This window comes from Larimichthys crocea, chromosome VI (genome assembly GCF_000972845.2).
Source record: "Larimichthys crocea isolate SSNF chromosome VI, L_crocea_2.0, whole genome shotgun sequence".
NCBI classification, from domain to species: domain Eukaryota; kingdom Metazoa; phylum Chordata; class Actinopteri; family Sciaenidae; genus Larimichthys; species Larimichthys crocea.
In genome coordinates this window covers 6,431,348-6,447,375 of record NC_040016.1, presented here as the reverse complement: position 1 = coordinate 6,447,375, position 16,028 = coordinate 6,431,348, and the positions used below count along the sequence as shown (strand labels likewise).

At 38.2% G+C, this 16,028-nt stretch overlaps 1 protein-coding gene across 2 annotated transcripts in view; it reads left to right on the top strand.

The window, feature by feature from the left end:
- Positions 1-437: 437 nt before the first annotated feature.
- igsf21a (immunoglobin superfamily, member 21a) overlaps positions 438-16,028 on the top strand; it is a 167,425-nt gene continuing 151,834 nt past the window's right edge. The window contains exon 1 of one of the 2 annotated variants that reach the window (XM_027279734.1): positions 438-921. In XM_027279734.1, coding sequence (XP_027135535.1) covers positions 783-921 — 139 coding nt within the window. In that variant the 5' untranslated portion in view covers positions 438-782. The remainder of the gene's footprint in view (positions 922-16,028) is intronic. The other variant, XM_027279735.1, reaches the window with a different exon arrangement.

Sequence of the window (16,028 nt, the reverse complement as noted above, 5' to 3'; positions counted from 1 at the left end):
GATGTTGTTCCAAAAAAATCTACATGCATTTAAACATGTTTCTGTTCCATTTGTGGACAGCAACACACTATGCATCAACAACAATTGAATGTAAGCAAAAAATAAACTGAGTAGGACAGATAAAATACCTTTTGTTGCCATTCATATTTTATTTTTATTAAACTGATTGTTGCAAAATACTGGACATGCTTTGCCCCTGCTTCATTTAGACTATATCCTTGTAGTAATCTTGTAGTTTTAATATAAGCTATATCTTATAGGGGAGCATTATGATCTTAAAACCTGTTTTTTAGAAGCCCAAAAAAAAAAAAGAATCCAACAGAAATAAATCGGCTTAATGGACAGAATTAGAGTGGTCTGAATCCAGGGTAGGATTAAGGAAAATTGTGTGAAATAAAAGAGCGAGTGATCAGGAATGACTGTGCGTCTGTCTGGAGGGCGGGAGGAGAGAGAGGGAGAGGGAGAGAGAGAGAGGGAGAAGGAGAGAGAGAAAGGAACACATTTTCATCCAAACCTCCGGTTTTTCCAGAGCCTATCTCCGCTCCGCGGCTCACCGCAGCTCCCTATTGTTTAAACCGGGAGGGAAAAAAAAGAAACAACCCTCCGCTTCTTCTGTACTCGGCCCCTCACTGGGTCATTTTTTATTTTTTATTTTTTTGTGATCTGATGCTCGATTTTCGTCGCTCCGAATGCTGTATTCATTGTCAACTTCTGCGATTTCACTTAGACTTGAGCTGCATCATGAATAGTTTGGGGGCACCTTTCAATCGCGTACCTCTGGAATGGCGGGGATTACACAGCCGAAACCCGGAGAGCATGTAAACGCAAATGGAGTTTGGGATTTATTGCAAAATAAGGGAAAGATGACCGTCTTCTCATTGTGCTTGCTCTTGTGCGCGGATCTGCTGGATTTAGCCGTCGGTAAGTCTGACCCCCCCTCTCTCCTCTCTCTCTCTCTCCTCTCTCTCTCTCTCTCTCTCTCTCTCCTCCTCCACCTCTTTATATATTTCTCACACAGCCTTGCCACAGTCCATGCGTGTGGTCCCAACAATAGTGTCAACCGAGTTGAGTGATTCATATGTGAAAGCGAAATATTAACAGGACAGCCGTATGGAGGCGATCGGTGCCATCCATGCCTCATGCCAACTTTCCCCCCTCCGTGGCAACCAAGTCGTGGAAGAGAGAAATCAATGAATAATGGTCGGATTCAGTTCAGGATGCACAATGCGCGATGTTGGAGTTGCCCAAAGGAGATGAAAAAAAAAAAGAGGGGTAGCAGGAGGCCTAGTTATCTAAGTCTTAATTCCTCTGCATTGACTATCACGACCAGCATGCATATCAGCACCTACTTCTGAGCACCACACCAACTAAAAAAAAAAAAAAAAAAAGCGCACTCCACGTCTGGTCTGGTCATCGTGGCTTTCTGCACACCAGATAGCGCCTGGACTCAACAGATATTAAAGTTGTTGCCTTGACAGACAGTGAAGTGCGTGTTCTTTTTTTTTCTTCTTCTTCTTTTAATGCAGATGTCTGCTTTCAGTGCGATCAGTGGCATCAGTGGCATCAGTGTCGCGTGTTTTTCTCTCTACCCCCCGTTGACGCGTTTAGATGTTAGAGGATGAGAACACACTGATCATTTTTTGTGAGATTTGAAATATATCATGAAGAACACTCAGGCTGTGTTATACATGGTTATCATTTCCCCCTTTTCTTTTAGTGGAGGTAGTAATGATGGGACTGCTATACTGCAATTTTAGGGGAAGCCAGCATTATTCAGATATTTGCAACAGATAAGGACCTGCTGGCAGTGATTTAAGCATGTTCCCTTACTGCTGGGACATCGCGTGTCCTCCTCACATAAGGCTCTGATCCCTGTGGCCATATGCATTTTGTTTTCTACATGGTGGCATACATCAAAAGCTTTACAAGCATTACAAGACTGCATTGCAATCACTTGATTCCCCCACGGAATACAGAACGAGTGAGGCTCCTTTTCATTCTGCTGGAGTTGAGCTCACGCTGCTGGTGATAACATTGTGGTGTTTGAAGGACTTCAGAGGAGAGTTGACTCCTGGCTACAAACATCAGAGGAGCATGCCTTACAAACTAACCTGTTAACCTGAGCTGTTAGCTGAGGATTTTGTTGTTTTGAAGTCTTTTTGACCTTCACTGACCCATATAGGAAATCATTATGTCAGTTGTGGTTAACATAATGTGATAAAATGCCTCTGGGTCTGCCTTTTCTCAGATGCTGCTGAGCTACACACAAGCCCCCCCCCGCACTATGTAAAGTATACAGGACTGCCTCAATAATGCAATCATGCTCATTTGAGATGTTCACAATGGCTTAGATTACATTAGTTTCATTAGATTGATTTTCTGATTGATTTAGACTGATTTTCCATGTAGGAATTCACATGGATGTAATGTAAACAGGCGATGACAGGGAGAATTTGACGGATCAATCGTCGGGATTTCAGTTGAAGTCACCTACGGTCAGACTGCATGGTCGTTCTTGGCTTTTGTTGTCACTTACTGTTGTAACAAAATAGATTTATGCTGTAAGAAGCCCACCCCCCCAAGAGATATTCTTTATATAAACTGTCTGCTGTCTTCTAGATATTACATTTGATTCAGTATACAATCTCCCTGTGTGTGTGTGTGTGTGTGTGTGTGTGTTTTTGTGTTTTAACAAGATCAAGGTTGTTCTATTCCAATGTGCACCAGTGTATTGGATAGATTTTGTTCCCCAAAGAGAGATCCTGTGGTCAGTGATTCCACTCTCATCTCTATCTTCAAATGTCATACTGTACATTTGTACTTTTCCAACAGTTTTCTTTCATGTCAGTCAAAAAAAAAAAAAATTGGAACGATACGTACAGTATCTCATTTTGGATCGAGACTCTTTTATCTGCATCGTTAACTTGCAGCCCACCATCTCACTGTCTGCCAGATGTGTTCGTCTTTTAGATACTTCGGCACAGACTCCTGCTTGATGCAGCTGTGTCCACAAACTAGCCTCAGCTACACAAATTCAAAATTTATCTTTGGCTGTTAAGCATGAGTCATTGTTTCAAGAGTAGGATACATATTCCGTGGCTGCGTAGTGTTTCTTCAGGAGGTGTATTGTTTAACTTTTATGCATGCACATTTATACATCTACTGCACGTGTGTACGCAGTAGTGTATAAGCAATTGTATGCGTATTTCCCCAGACATGCAAAGCAAAAGAACAACACAAATGAAATTGTTCGTATATTATACACAATGTTAGTGTCCTGCCTGACAAACTGTAAATATGTAGTGCAGTACAGGATTGCACCTGCATCTTCTTTAGAGCGTTGGCACAGTTTTATCTTAACAACATGTAGCTGTGTCCTCAGTGACCAGTGCACCTGTTACATATGATTGACTTTTGCGACATTAGTGCAGAAACACTATTATGAGGACTGATTTCACTACGCTGTAGGTCAAACATTTATATAAAAATCAATCCAATCCACGAAAACTGAGCAGCATTGGCTTCTGAATTGATAAGGTTTACCTCATACGCTCAACTTTAGAAACATCCCTGCTGGTTAAAGAAATTGTTCGGCATTCTGTGAAATACACTTATTTTACTTTCTTACTTCTTTCCAGGAGTTAAATGAAAAGATCAATAAGACTCACAAACGTCTGTCTGGTAAATATAAAGCTACAGCCAGGAGACACTTAGCTTAGCAATATAGACAGAAAGCAGTTAGCCGGGCTTTGTCCTGAGGTAACAAAATCCGCCTTTGAGCGCCTCTAAAACTCCCCAATTAACATGTTATGTCTTGTCTGTTTATTTCTTATAAAAAAAAATAAAAGATAAGTAGTGTTTTCGCTGACTGTGTTGAACCAGTAACAGCTTTACAAAAAGGTGCTGTCACTACATTTAAAAGCATGATTACCAATAGTGGTCACCTGATATCTTGATACTAAAATACACCAAACATTGTGTGAAACAGATCATCTATTGGTCCATCTAGACTTAGCAATTACCATTGCAGCTCTGAGATCATTTGCTGCTGTTCAAGAAATACTTTATCTGTTAAGTTTTGATTTATGACTTCTTGTTGGGGAGAAATTAATATACCCAGCCCCCTAGAGTTTAATTGGGCAAATAGTGTTCTTCTGTATTCGTCTTTCAGTTTGGAAGGGAGCGGCTGCTTTCTCTGCAGTCTCATTTCTGATTTTGGTGGATATAAAGAGTGAATATCTTTGGTGAATGTGAAAGTGTTTTTCACATTGACATGTTGCATAGGGTACTGTAGCTTCACAAATTTTTCATTCCAGACCTTCAACAACCTCAGAAGAAAAAAGAAACTTAACAAGTTAGTGAAAATGGTATTACTGCCTATATTACAATGCCATTTAGAGAAGAACAGACCTTCTTCACAGAGCTTCAGAGAAATTAAGAACTAGATAAGAGTTTTCAGTTGGATTGAAATGACATCAAACAGTAATTACAGTAGCTTTTTGATGCTCCTTCTCCGGCAAGAACAGTTAGCTTGGTATTTCCATTTGTATTATTCCTCTGGCCTCAACAATTTTCTAAGATCAGTCTTACCTAGAAATCAAAGTATCTCTAAAGCTGTATCTCATTTTCCCTTCGCCTTTTAGAGCAATCTGTGGATGAAGTGTCTTACATGTAATATTAGACATGTCCTTCTCCATAATTCTCATAAAGCTTCTCTTGAAAATGTATAATACTCCTCGTTATTTACAGTCAGAAAATGTCAGTTGGCGGTGAATGCAATCAGTTGTCTTATTTAGATGCTCACATTCATAATATATCTTGCTTTTAATGTTTTCCCAATCAACACTGCAGTGAATAAAAGGATAAATACTTTTATGTGCACTCCTTGCATGCATTTTGTCAGCTAAATACAAGTGGTGAATAAGTACTGCTTTAGGTTCAGGACTGAACAGCTGTACACAAGTTCAAAGAGCAATGCAGTAAAGTACAAGGCGCTCTGATTTTATGTAGATCAGGAAATGGGACCGACGAGCTCTAGTGATTTGCCACCAGTCAAATCTGGTAGGAATATTATAGGGATAAGGAGTAAAATAATCAACGTTCATGGACTCATGTTCGCTGTGTTAAAGGTCAAAGGGATGAGCATTATGAAAAACAGACTTAAACAGCACAAGCCAAGGCCCTGTTGGCATGATTGCAGTTAAAAATGCAGAAGATGAGTCAGTATTTGAATATATAGAGAATTTTATAGGTAGAAGTGACTATAAAATTATAGTATCAGTCAAGTAAACCTTCATATGAATCTGCTACATTAAAAACTGTATTTCATGTATTCTTTTCGCGCATGTTTATTTCAGCTAAGAAAACGTATTGCCACACACCACGGTACTGTAGGTCGGCTTGTGTAGATTGTGGATCATAGCAGTGTTGACAGATTTAACAGGCACTGGATCTCTGTTCAATCTGATGGTTTCCTGTGCACTTTGACTGTCTGGTACTGATAGCTGGTCTTGACTCACAGGAAGTAAGAAGAGATATTGGCTGGAAAATGGGTTGTGGTTATGCCACTATCTAAAAATCACCGGGCTTTGCATCAGCACTGCAGCTTTCAACAGTTATATAAAATGATTATACACAGATTATAAGCTGTCTTCATTGGTCTGTTCTGCTATTGTCTGGTTTTTAAGTCATTGTGATAATCTGAGGATCCATATATGCTTTTTTTTTTTTACTTACACTGGAAATAAAAGCAAAATGCAGCGGACTATTTTTGATTCACCTAGAACAGCCTGGATTCAATATGCAGAGTGTAATTTAATATCACACTATCCTCTCAGGATCTCATTTGTCTTAAAACTCTATTAAGTATTCTATTGATATCTCTGATGCGGCAGTGAGTTCAAACAATGAGAAAAATGCAACATTAATTTTGAGGTGCAACTTAATCAAAAAAGTGCAGCTTGTTTACAGAGAGACACAAAACTTTTGAATCTCTGGCTGACCTCTTACACTAGTTGAGAATACTTTGACTTATCAGGGCAGCAGGACTACGTAAAATCGGCTGGACTATGTCTAATAGCTTCGGTGAAGGAGAAAAAGAAAACATTTAGGGTCCAGAACTTTACAGTGTGGATACCATGTGTGTGGCTACAAATTGTCTCATTCAGTGATCTCCTTCAATTAAAGTATAATTTTTGTTATGATCACCTTTTAGTCTGGATCTTTTGTAACTTGAAATCCCATTTAATGTAATAAAAGAGCTGTATTAAAACTTGAAACAGACTGGTGACCCAGAAATAACAGCTTTTGCTGAAGGACTTCAGCCAGCTTTGTGACACCGTGCTAAAAATTAAATGGCTTTTTCTAAAAAATCAAAATGTCCTCAAAAGGTATTTGTGGTGCCATACAGTCCCTGCAGGACTATAGGAGTGAATATTTGGAGTTTATTATCTGATTATCTGAAGAACAGTACCTTTAACTTCCTTAAGTCAAGAGCATATTTAGCTTCCATGTTTCAAGAGTGAAACGTAATATGTTGGTAAGATATAATTATGAAAATGTGATTTAGCGTTTTTCAAATAAGGGAACTTTGGAGTACTGCACACAGTATGTAAAATCCTTTTAAAAAGTTTAATAATGACTGAATTTTAATAAGTCAAATAAAAACTGTAAATTTTAGTTTTATAAACTACATTTTATATTCCATATATCTACTTGCAGTGCACCTAATAGCTGTCAACTACTGAAAAACCTCACAGAAGAAGAAGAAAGCAACAAACACAATGACGTTCATGATGATGGTAATTCACTGTTAGACTCAATGACTCTGATCAAAACAAAGCACAGAAACAGACTGTGCCCGCAAAAGAGTTTGATCACTGCAGTTTTCTGCCTACCACTGAGAATGACAAAGATACGCTGCGAAAGCTCAAGACCATGTCTCTCACTAACCTATTAAAAAGACGCAGTTCACTGCAACCACTGAAATTTAGTGATGGATGTTAAACGTTTGAAATGTGATGTTTAAGTGATTTTTCAGTTACATGGTTGTCAGAAACTGATGGTGGTGCAATGGCATCAAAAAATGTTTTTTTGTGCTGGTCAGAGGTACATGGCTGAAAAAATAAACATTTTTCATTAGTTATTACATTAGTGAAAAAAAAGTTTGAAAACCACTGCTGCAGAGGAGCTCACCTCCCTCACCTGAGTCAGGAGAAATGTATAAATTGGAGCACAAATACACTCTTGGAAACATAAACAGTTTTTGCCACTTGAAATCCAAACACACACCCCTGACCCATGATATCTACTACTGCTATCTAAACCTGTGGTCAGGTAAAAAATCATATATAGAAAGGGGGAAAAAAGGATTTTGGAAATGGTAGATGTTCGAAAAAAAAGTTGACATATGGAACCAAGAGATGACAGAACAATTAACATGATTAGATTGTGTCTATAAAAAATCAGTCCATCCAAATCACATAAAAAAGGGAGGAACATGTGGAAAAAATATTCCCCCTGAGTGGTATGGTGATAGTTTTGGTTTGTCTCTTGAGACTTTAAAATCTCCATCGAGAGTTTAACCTCAGTGGAAGAAAGAGAATGTTTTTTCGTATTCAACTCGTCTATGAAATATATTTAAAAACTCAACAGAAGCATTTCTGTCCCAAAAAAACTGTCACTTTTCACTGAAAAGCTTAAAATAACATTCCATACCAAACACTGAAAACTCGAGGTCTAATTATCATGACTTACCAGCTCCTTGGTGCCTGGCATTGTTGAGTTATCCTAATAAAATTCATAACACTCCTTGAGCAACACAGACAAGCCATTCACTTCCACTAGTGTGTTCATAGAAGTCTTGGTGGTTGAGAATTCAAAGAGCGACATAATTTTTGGTGCTATCTCACAGTGGGGCTGAACAAACACGTCATGCCATTCTTTAGTATCTTAGACACTGAATGCTACAAATTTTCCAACAGCAGCCCTGAAATGGTTTTACACTTATCAACCATGCATTTATTTGTGGTACCGACATTGATCTTGAAAGAAATTCTGTTTTTTTTTCTTCAAAGGAATCCATCTCAATAGCGTGACACCCTGAAATGTCTGAGACAGTGATAAGCCACATGTGAGAGAATAACTTATTCCGAGCATTAGCATATATGCCAACTATCTATTTTTCAGGTGAATGTGTGAAACTACATCATCTCTTTGACATTTTGGACAAACCGTGGTGTTTGCATTGGAAATCCATTAACACATTTTATTAACTGCTAGCATCTTCAGCTGAAGGGTTTGCATCAAAGATGGCCTGTTGCCTAGAAGCCTCAAACCCACGGGGTCTACCACAGGCCGTATGTCTCTAACAATGCAAATAATGCAACATAATCTGTAACCATCATGACAAATCTGTCCTCATGGCACTGTTAGCACAACAGCCTCTTTGGATGGAGAGTGTCAAGGGGGAGAATAAAGAAACATGAAAGGAGCCTAGCCTATATGGCTGGAATACTTTGTGCTCTCAAGCAGTGATGCCGCGAATTATTAAATGATAAAGCCTATGATTAGTAGAGACAACTGAATGCTTGGGGCAAGGAAGTTCAAACAGCACATATACTTCCCTTTCTACCCCTGAAGTCCTTCATACGCAGATGTAGGCTCTCTTACTGAAGTCTTTGGCTTGCGTGGGAGTTTGAAGCAAGTCTGACTCCCTCAGCAGCTGGTGGTTTGCAGAGATAGGAAAGAGTATATAAGCTTTGCTCAGAAAGGTCTCCAATGACGGGTTATATAGAGAAAGTATAACATTCCTGTTTGTGATCTACAGTCGGCATACAGTATTGTCAAATAGTCTCATATGTTCCCTTACCAGAAGTGTTATCTGTAATTTATATATTTTTTATGTATACTACTTTTATTATATTAGAATCATCTTTCTTTCTGAAATTAGCAACCAGAATAAGCAGGGATTTCTTGACAGGCTTTATCAGCAGTTTTACTGTATTCTCTATTCACTGTTTTTCTACATGCTAATGTGGATTATGCGATTTTGCTTATCGTGTTCAAACATGGCTGCTGAGTAATAACAATTGCTCTGCCGTTGTGCCCCAACATTAGCCTCCTTACTAAAGACTTTGAGAAGTGCCTTGTATACGATACATGACACTTATCTCTGTGTTCATGTTTCATCACGGGGGGCTTAAGCTTCCAGGAGTAACACTGCTGTGCACAGATGATTTTTCAAATAAAGACATTGTGATTCTCTGCAGTTTGCTTTCTTTTTTGCTAGCGACGAGCGTTTTTTAAAGAACATAAGCAAGTGGAATTATTCAACGTCACTGTGACCTCAGTTTGAAAAGATAACCCAGTGGCTGTCCTTGTGTGTTTTTTCTGTGTTAGCATGCGGCATGTTCAGTATATCAAGGTTATGTCATAAAGAAACATGGAGGGGTCAGCATTAGTTGCGTGAGCAGTAAAATATACAAAACATGAGATAAGAATTATCTCTTTAGTGAGTATCGCAGCAAATGCACCATTTCAATTCAATTTAGTTTAATTAGTCACATCTAATCAGACAGATGTACAATCACAGTGAGTCTATTTCTGTAAGCTCCTACAATTTGTTCAAATAAAAATAGTGTAAAATAGGATGGACATAAAAGAAAATAGAATTATTTTGATCGGAAGTAATGTGAGCAAATAAATAAAAAGTAATGGAACTAAATCAGTAGCAATAACATGTAATTTATGTAGAGTTATGTGTTTGGTGAGAGTTAATTTCAGATCAACAAATCAGTCCCCACAATTACAAATGATACAAAAGTCCTCTATCTTTTCTCTATGTTCACTTTTATGGCATTTTACTTTCATACATTCTTCAGTACAAACAACATTTCAACAAGCTAGGAATACTAACCTTTTACTTTTATATTAAAGCTGCCCTTTACACTTTTTTACTCACTATGCAGTAACTCTAAATGTGGCAAATCGCTGCTTTGCCTCAGTAGTTTGATTCTTCTGTGATTTAGCTAGTCAAAGTCATCATCTAGGCAGTGAATGCAGCATCGCAGAGGTTTCATGAAAAGTCTGGATTAGACGTGAAAAAAGGGAAGAGATGGATAAGAGAGGGAGGGGGGGGGGCTCTAATCTGCACATTGACGTCACTCTGGATGGGCTGAAGCTGTGCAGATGGGAGTAAAGGATTGTGTGGGCTATGCATTTTTATGACAACAGATTATTTCCTTTTATGCAAGCTCTCCATATGAGTAAAAGAGAGACTTCCTTTGGGACGGCAACCCTATATTTTCCATCACCAAAAAAAACGAGTCATGAAGACATCGATCTCTAGTCACAGGAGCAGATCTTAGTTTGACATACAGAGTCTAAGACAGGATAAGTCTCAGAGTTCATCATGCAGCATCTGCCATTTATAACACTTATCAGCAAACTTTGATCCACCAGAGAACCTGTCCTGCAAGTTCACAAAATGAATCTCCTGAACACGTGACACGAATTATACAATAATAGAAACTGCGGTAGGATGTAGATCAAAGCCTGAATTAGATTACTATTTTTCATGATGAATCTTAATATCGTGAAGTTGCTTCATCTTCTGGGATGATTACACTTATCTTTTTGCTGCTCCTCCATTCTGAATTTTTATATAAAGCAGAGATGATCCAATTTATTCTTGCCCAATAAAACTGACAGCCTTAATTTAACTCTGAAAGTGAGTGTGTCTTATGCCTTTTACCTGGTAACACTGGTTCAGTCAAGTGTTCTCAAGACAGCATAAAATATCATCAGGGAGCAGCTGTACTGACTCCTCACTGTCAGTTGCTTGAATTGCTGTTGCTAGCCTGTAGTATGAAAGTACAGTATATAATGTGGGGTCATGGTGTGATTTGTCCTCTTCTGATTGCGATCTCTTGAGGCACACAAGCATGAAGTTCCAAGCTGTTTACACTTAGAAACACTGGTGCTTAACCTTCATACAGTTATCTTTGTAGAGCACAGTGCTCATTGGACAAGAGTGTCTGCCATTCTTCTCTTTTCCTGCAGCCATTAGCTAACTTGAACTATGTTGAGGCACTAAAATAACTATAATAATAACTATATATTTTCCTAAAGATTATTTTCTTTCTGCTTGGATAGTTTTGCAATTGAACTGTGGAGCAACTGTTTGCCAAACCTTCTGGCCACGACTTTAGTGAAACTGCTGGTAAGGGAGCAATCTTTTTGTGCTCCTCTTTAATATTGGGCCATCACTATCACTTATCACAATTTGTTGCTCTATCAAATATTTTAACATTACATTTTACTGTGCATCTACTTTTATGGGGCGTACAAAGATGGGGCGTCTGCTGCATCACTTCACAAGTTATACCTCATGCAGAAGTGTGCAGGCTTTGCCAGTGTTCACAAATAACATCCCCAAATGCATCAACACAGCACAAAAACTGTGAAGCATGAGCATTATGCCTCATCATGTGGCTTTGTAGACCAAAGGCAAGGTAAGACAGAGGCGTATGATTAATGACAGACTGTTTTTTTTTTATGGAACAGTGCTTGAAGTTTAAGTCTGGAACATATCATACTGAGCAAAATTAGGTTGACTAATGATACAGTGGTAATGTCATGTGTATGTGCGGTACGCCATCCTGCTCTTCCTAAGATATATTTATTCAGAGCCTGAGAAGAAGTGCTGCTTGAGATGGTTGCCTTAGCACCTTAGCAGCTCTGTCAGCCTTAGTCTTTTGTTCCAGGAAAGATTTTTTGGATGGTAATCCTTAAATGGTTTGTCTCACATATGTCTAAGTATCTGTATACAGACAGATTTGTTGCTATGCAGAGATGTTATTTGATCTAATTCACAGAATTGCATTCATTGGTTAATTCTTCAAACACCTCCATTTTCCTCAGAATGAATAAAGCGGTTCAAACTTTACTTTAGAGATCTCTCTCTGAACAAAGTCACAATTTCCCTAGTACACAACTGCCATACTTGTTAAAATGTCATTAGCTGTACTGCTGCTGCTGAAGCCATTATATTTACAACCATTCAGCACAATGTGTTAATAACATTGTAAACATTAATACCAATGTCACTGTTGTTGTCATCAAATCATTATGAAGCACTTCTTACTTTGGTAGCTTTTTAGCAGTTAAGACAGCGCTCATTAGTCATTTGCAAGCTGTTTGTTCTGAACATTATTAAGTGCATTGCTCATCGATCTTACTGTTTTTATTGACACTGTTACATACCCAAACAGTGACTTACCTGGATGGAAGATTAAAGGAAACAGTATTTAAAGTTTAAGGTTGACTCTTCTCTTTGTAGCCAATAGAGAAAATAATAATGTACAGTAGACACCTTTCATAAAATGTTTTGAAATCTCAGTGGGCTTCTTTTTTTCTGTGTGTGTTGTCATGTAATCTTGTATCCTGTGTGCTGATTATCTTCAGACAACAGGTGGCCAAGCCCAGCAGGCTCCCCCTGTCGTATTGGACTTCTAACTAGGTTGAGATTATACATATTCAGACTGTTGATGAATATGAGGTGGGAATAGGGAAAAAGAATGCTTGCGCAAAAAAATCTTTGGCTCTGACGCAGTAGTGTAAAGTCAGCCCTCGGCCATGGATCAAGTTTGTGCTGAAACACCCCCACTGGATTGCACTTAATCAAACTTAGAGAGCAGCATGGGGAAGTAATGGTAATAGGGAAAGGGAGTAGGCAGAAAACGGCCTGGAGAGCTGTGCACTTTAAGTGTATAATAAGTAGATTGGCATACTAGGAATCTCTCATTCCAAGCTTAAACTAAAACTAACTCCTCTCTCTGATTAAGTCATGGCTGTTGATGACCCCCCAAAATATAAATAACCGTGCTGTAAACTGAGCCACATGATCCCGACAGGTACATTTTTTATGAATGCATGTGCATAATTTTCTGTTAAATGCACTTACACTTACAGCATATGAAAGTAAGCAATGTAGGTTGAAACCAATTGCTTTTCATCCATCGGAAAGTGCTGCTGATGATTGAAGATTCTTTTTGAACCTCAGTAGTGGACTTTTTATTCATGCTGGGAAGGAAGAAGGCTGTCCAAACCTTCCTGCCTCAGACTGACACTTCTGTTTCCATAAATATTACACAAAACACCATAGGAAGCTGTGCTTTATCTGGGCAGCTGTATAATATTGGGAAAACATAATCGAATATTGCATTCAACTAGGGAGGTGTTCAGTATTAAATAAAGTAAGTGGAATCAAAGAAAACATTTGGACATTCACAATGGATAGTATAGGTGTTGACAAAATTACAACTGTGCACCACCAATTTTGATGCAGCTCATGCTCCTTAAGGTCATTGTTGCCTTCACATTAATGATTTTGTTTCACTATGTATTTGTGTAGTTATCTTGTAAAGCCTGCATTAAATGTCGGTTATGCACCTGTTTTGAAAAAGCAATGGCAAAGTTGAATTGAATTGCTTTCCTGTCATTTCAGCAGTTTGATTTACGCACCCACTCAGCTGCTCAAATTCCTCATGTGGCTGCTTCTTCCAAGGGGAGTTGAATGTAAGAGAAAGCTCACATTAGTCCTCGTCGCAGCTGACTGAACATTAGGCTACAATTCTGCAGGATAGTGAGACCTCCATCATGTTATAGTAACACTAAGGGATAGAAAATGCCAGTTTCAGGATGCAGTCAGATTGTAGATTCAATAGAGTGTATTATCAGTTTTGTTTGCCATTTTATCTCATCCCCTTTCCCCTGCAATCCCAATGAATATTTATGCCCAGCTTCAATTTTGTGCACAATAGCAGTACTAAAAAATGAGAAATTCACTGCACTCTGACTTAATTGAAATTCAGTGAAATGTTCTTGATATCAGATGTTGGACATCTGATGCCACAACAACAAAACCGATTATGCAATTAAAAGTAACCGCAAGCTGCATTTTTATTTCTTTATTTAAAAGTATAGAGCTTAGAGCTGTGTATGGTGGACAGCTGAGCATGGATCACTGGGAGATTATCATGCTAGACTGACACTCTCTTTGCCATTTGGTTTGAGGGATGGAACAAAGGTCAGCTTTAGATTCCTACAATAACATCGTCATCACAGCCGAGAAAACAAACGTGAAAATAAGTGCCATTAGCAGTTTTAAAATATGTAAAGCATCCCCTTCTGGCGTGATAGATTGAAAAAAAAATTTTTTTCAAGAATTAAAGCGTATTGTGAAGTAAACACCCTCCAGAAACAGAGTCTAGAGACCTGCTTTCCATCCCATTCAGCCACGTTCCTGATCGGACCGCACTGGCTGCTCAGAATAATAATCTCAGCATATAATAAAATGAATCATATCTGTTGTAGGACTGTTCATAATTCCTACTATTTAACCACTTCACCTGAGGCTACAATGTGTTTAATATTAATTGTATTGCTTAAGCTCCACCCATGAGGAAAAACATCAGCTGACAAAAGGATTATACTATGCTGAGCCAGAAAAAGATCTGGCTGAAACAACACATTTGTTCTTTTGTTTATGATCATGTGCTGTTGGGGCGGGAAGTTAAAATAACTCTGGATTCTAATGATATGCCTACTGGCGATTCAAACAACACCTGCTTAGGTTAAATCAGCATTCTACCACTACTTTAAATCTCAGTTTAAAAGACAAACCAGCGCTTAATAGCAAAAGCTGCTGCAGACACAAACTAAATCACTTATTGTAGTAATACAATCAATGTTAAGGAAACATTAAACCCTGTTTAGAAAGAAAGGAGAAAATCTGCAGCTCTACCTGTCATTAGATTCTGAACACAGAATCTATCTATCTATCTATCTATCTATCTATCTATCTATCTATCTAGCCTCCTCTTTTTCTGGCATCAGTACTATTGGTGCCCCCATTAGGGAGTGCATCACAAATGCATGAACACATAATACATGCAATTCATGCACATGCATAAAAAAAGTCTGTCAAATTGACACTCCACCTTTACTCGCTGAATCAGTATTCTCTCTTCAGTCCTGTCTTGCAGTATTGCATTTACATTCTGATGAATGAATGAAGCAAAACAGCGGGGTTTTATTAGATACCTCGGCCCACAAGAATTATCAATGAATATCAAAGAGCAAATGACTCAAGTAGTATAGGAGTACCTGTCATCTTCTGATGTAATTGCCATGCATACAGGCTTCTCAGAAGGAATAATGGTAGCTTTATTAACTCCCAGTTTTCCAGTATTCCAGTTTTCACTCTGAACTAATAGTCCAATAGTTGGAAAAAAATATTCTTATCAGCGAGTTCAGTTATGAGGCACAAATGAATGTGCAGAGATGCAGAAAGAAGGAAATGACAGAATGTTCATTGCAAGTGGTGGTTTCTATAATAAGACAAAATCAAGGATATTGTTTAACAGGAAAAAGAGATCCTACATTTGCATAAATATCCAGTAAGATCCAACTAAAGTATTCCTATTAATGCAAGAATAATTAGTTCATTACTTAAACTGATTATTGTAACTGCTCATGCTTTTGTTAAATGCCTTTAAAATGTTGAATATATCATTGATTTAAATGCAACTTCCCTGGATGCTGTCATGGTGAGGCTGGTAAAGAGTTTATCTGTTGTTGTTGTTGTTATTAAAAGCCTGTCACTGCTTCTCTGTCCTTCTAGTTAAAGACTTCTTTAATTTTACCATTTAAGGTGACACATTCATTTCGAAATAAACTAATTTCAGTTAAGTTTAAAGTATAATGTTACAGCAGAAGGTATCACAGTGTAAGTAGAGAGTAGAGTAGAAAAGGAATAAGAGATGGACAGGGACAGGATTACAACATGTGACCAAAACAGGATTTCAAAGCTCAGTAAAGAATAAATCCTACAGCAGATTAAAAACTGGCAGGTTGTAAAGGACATAAAGTGATGGGATGGAAAAAAATAAGTGGATGTAATTATGAAGAGAGTAGTAAAGGCCATGGCTTCATCTTCGCTGCTGCATGTTTTAATGAAACAAAGA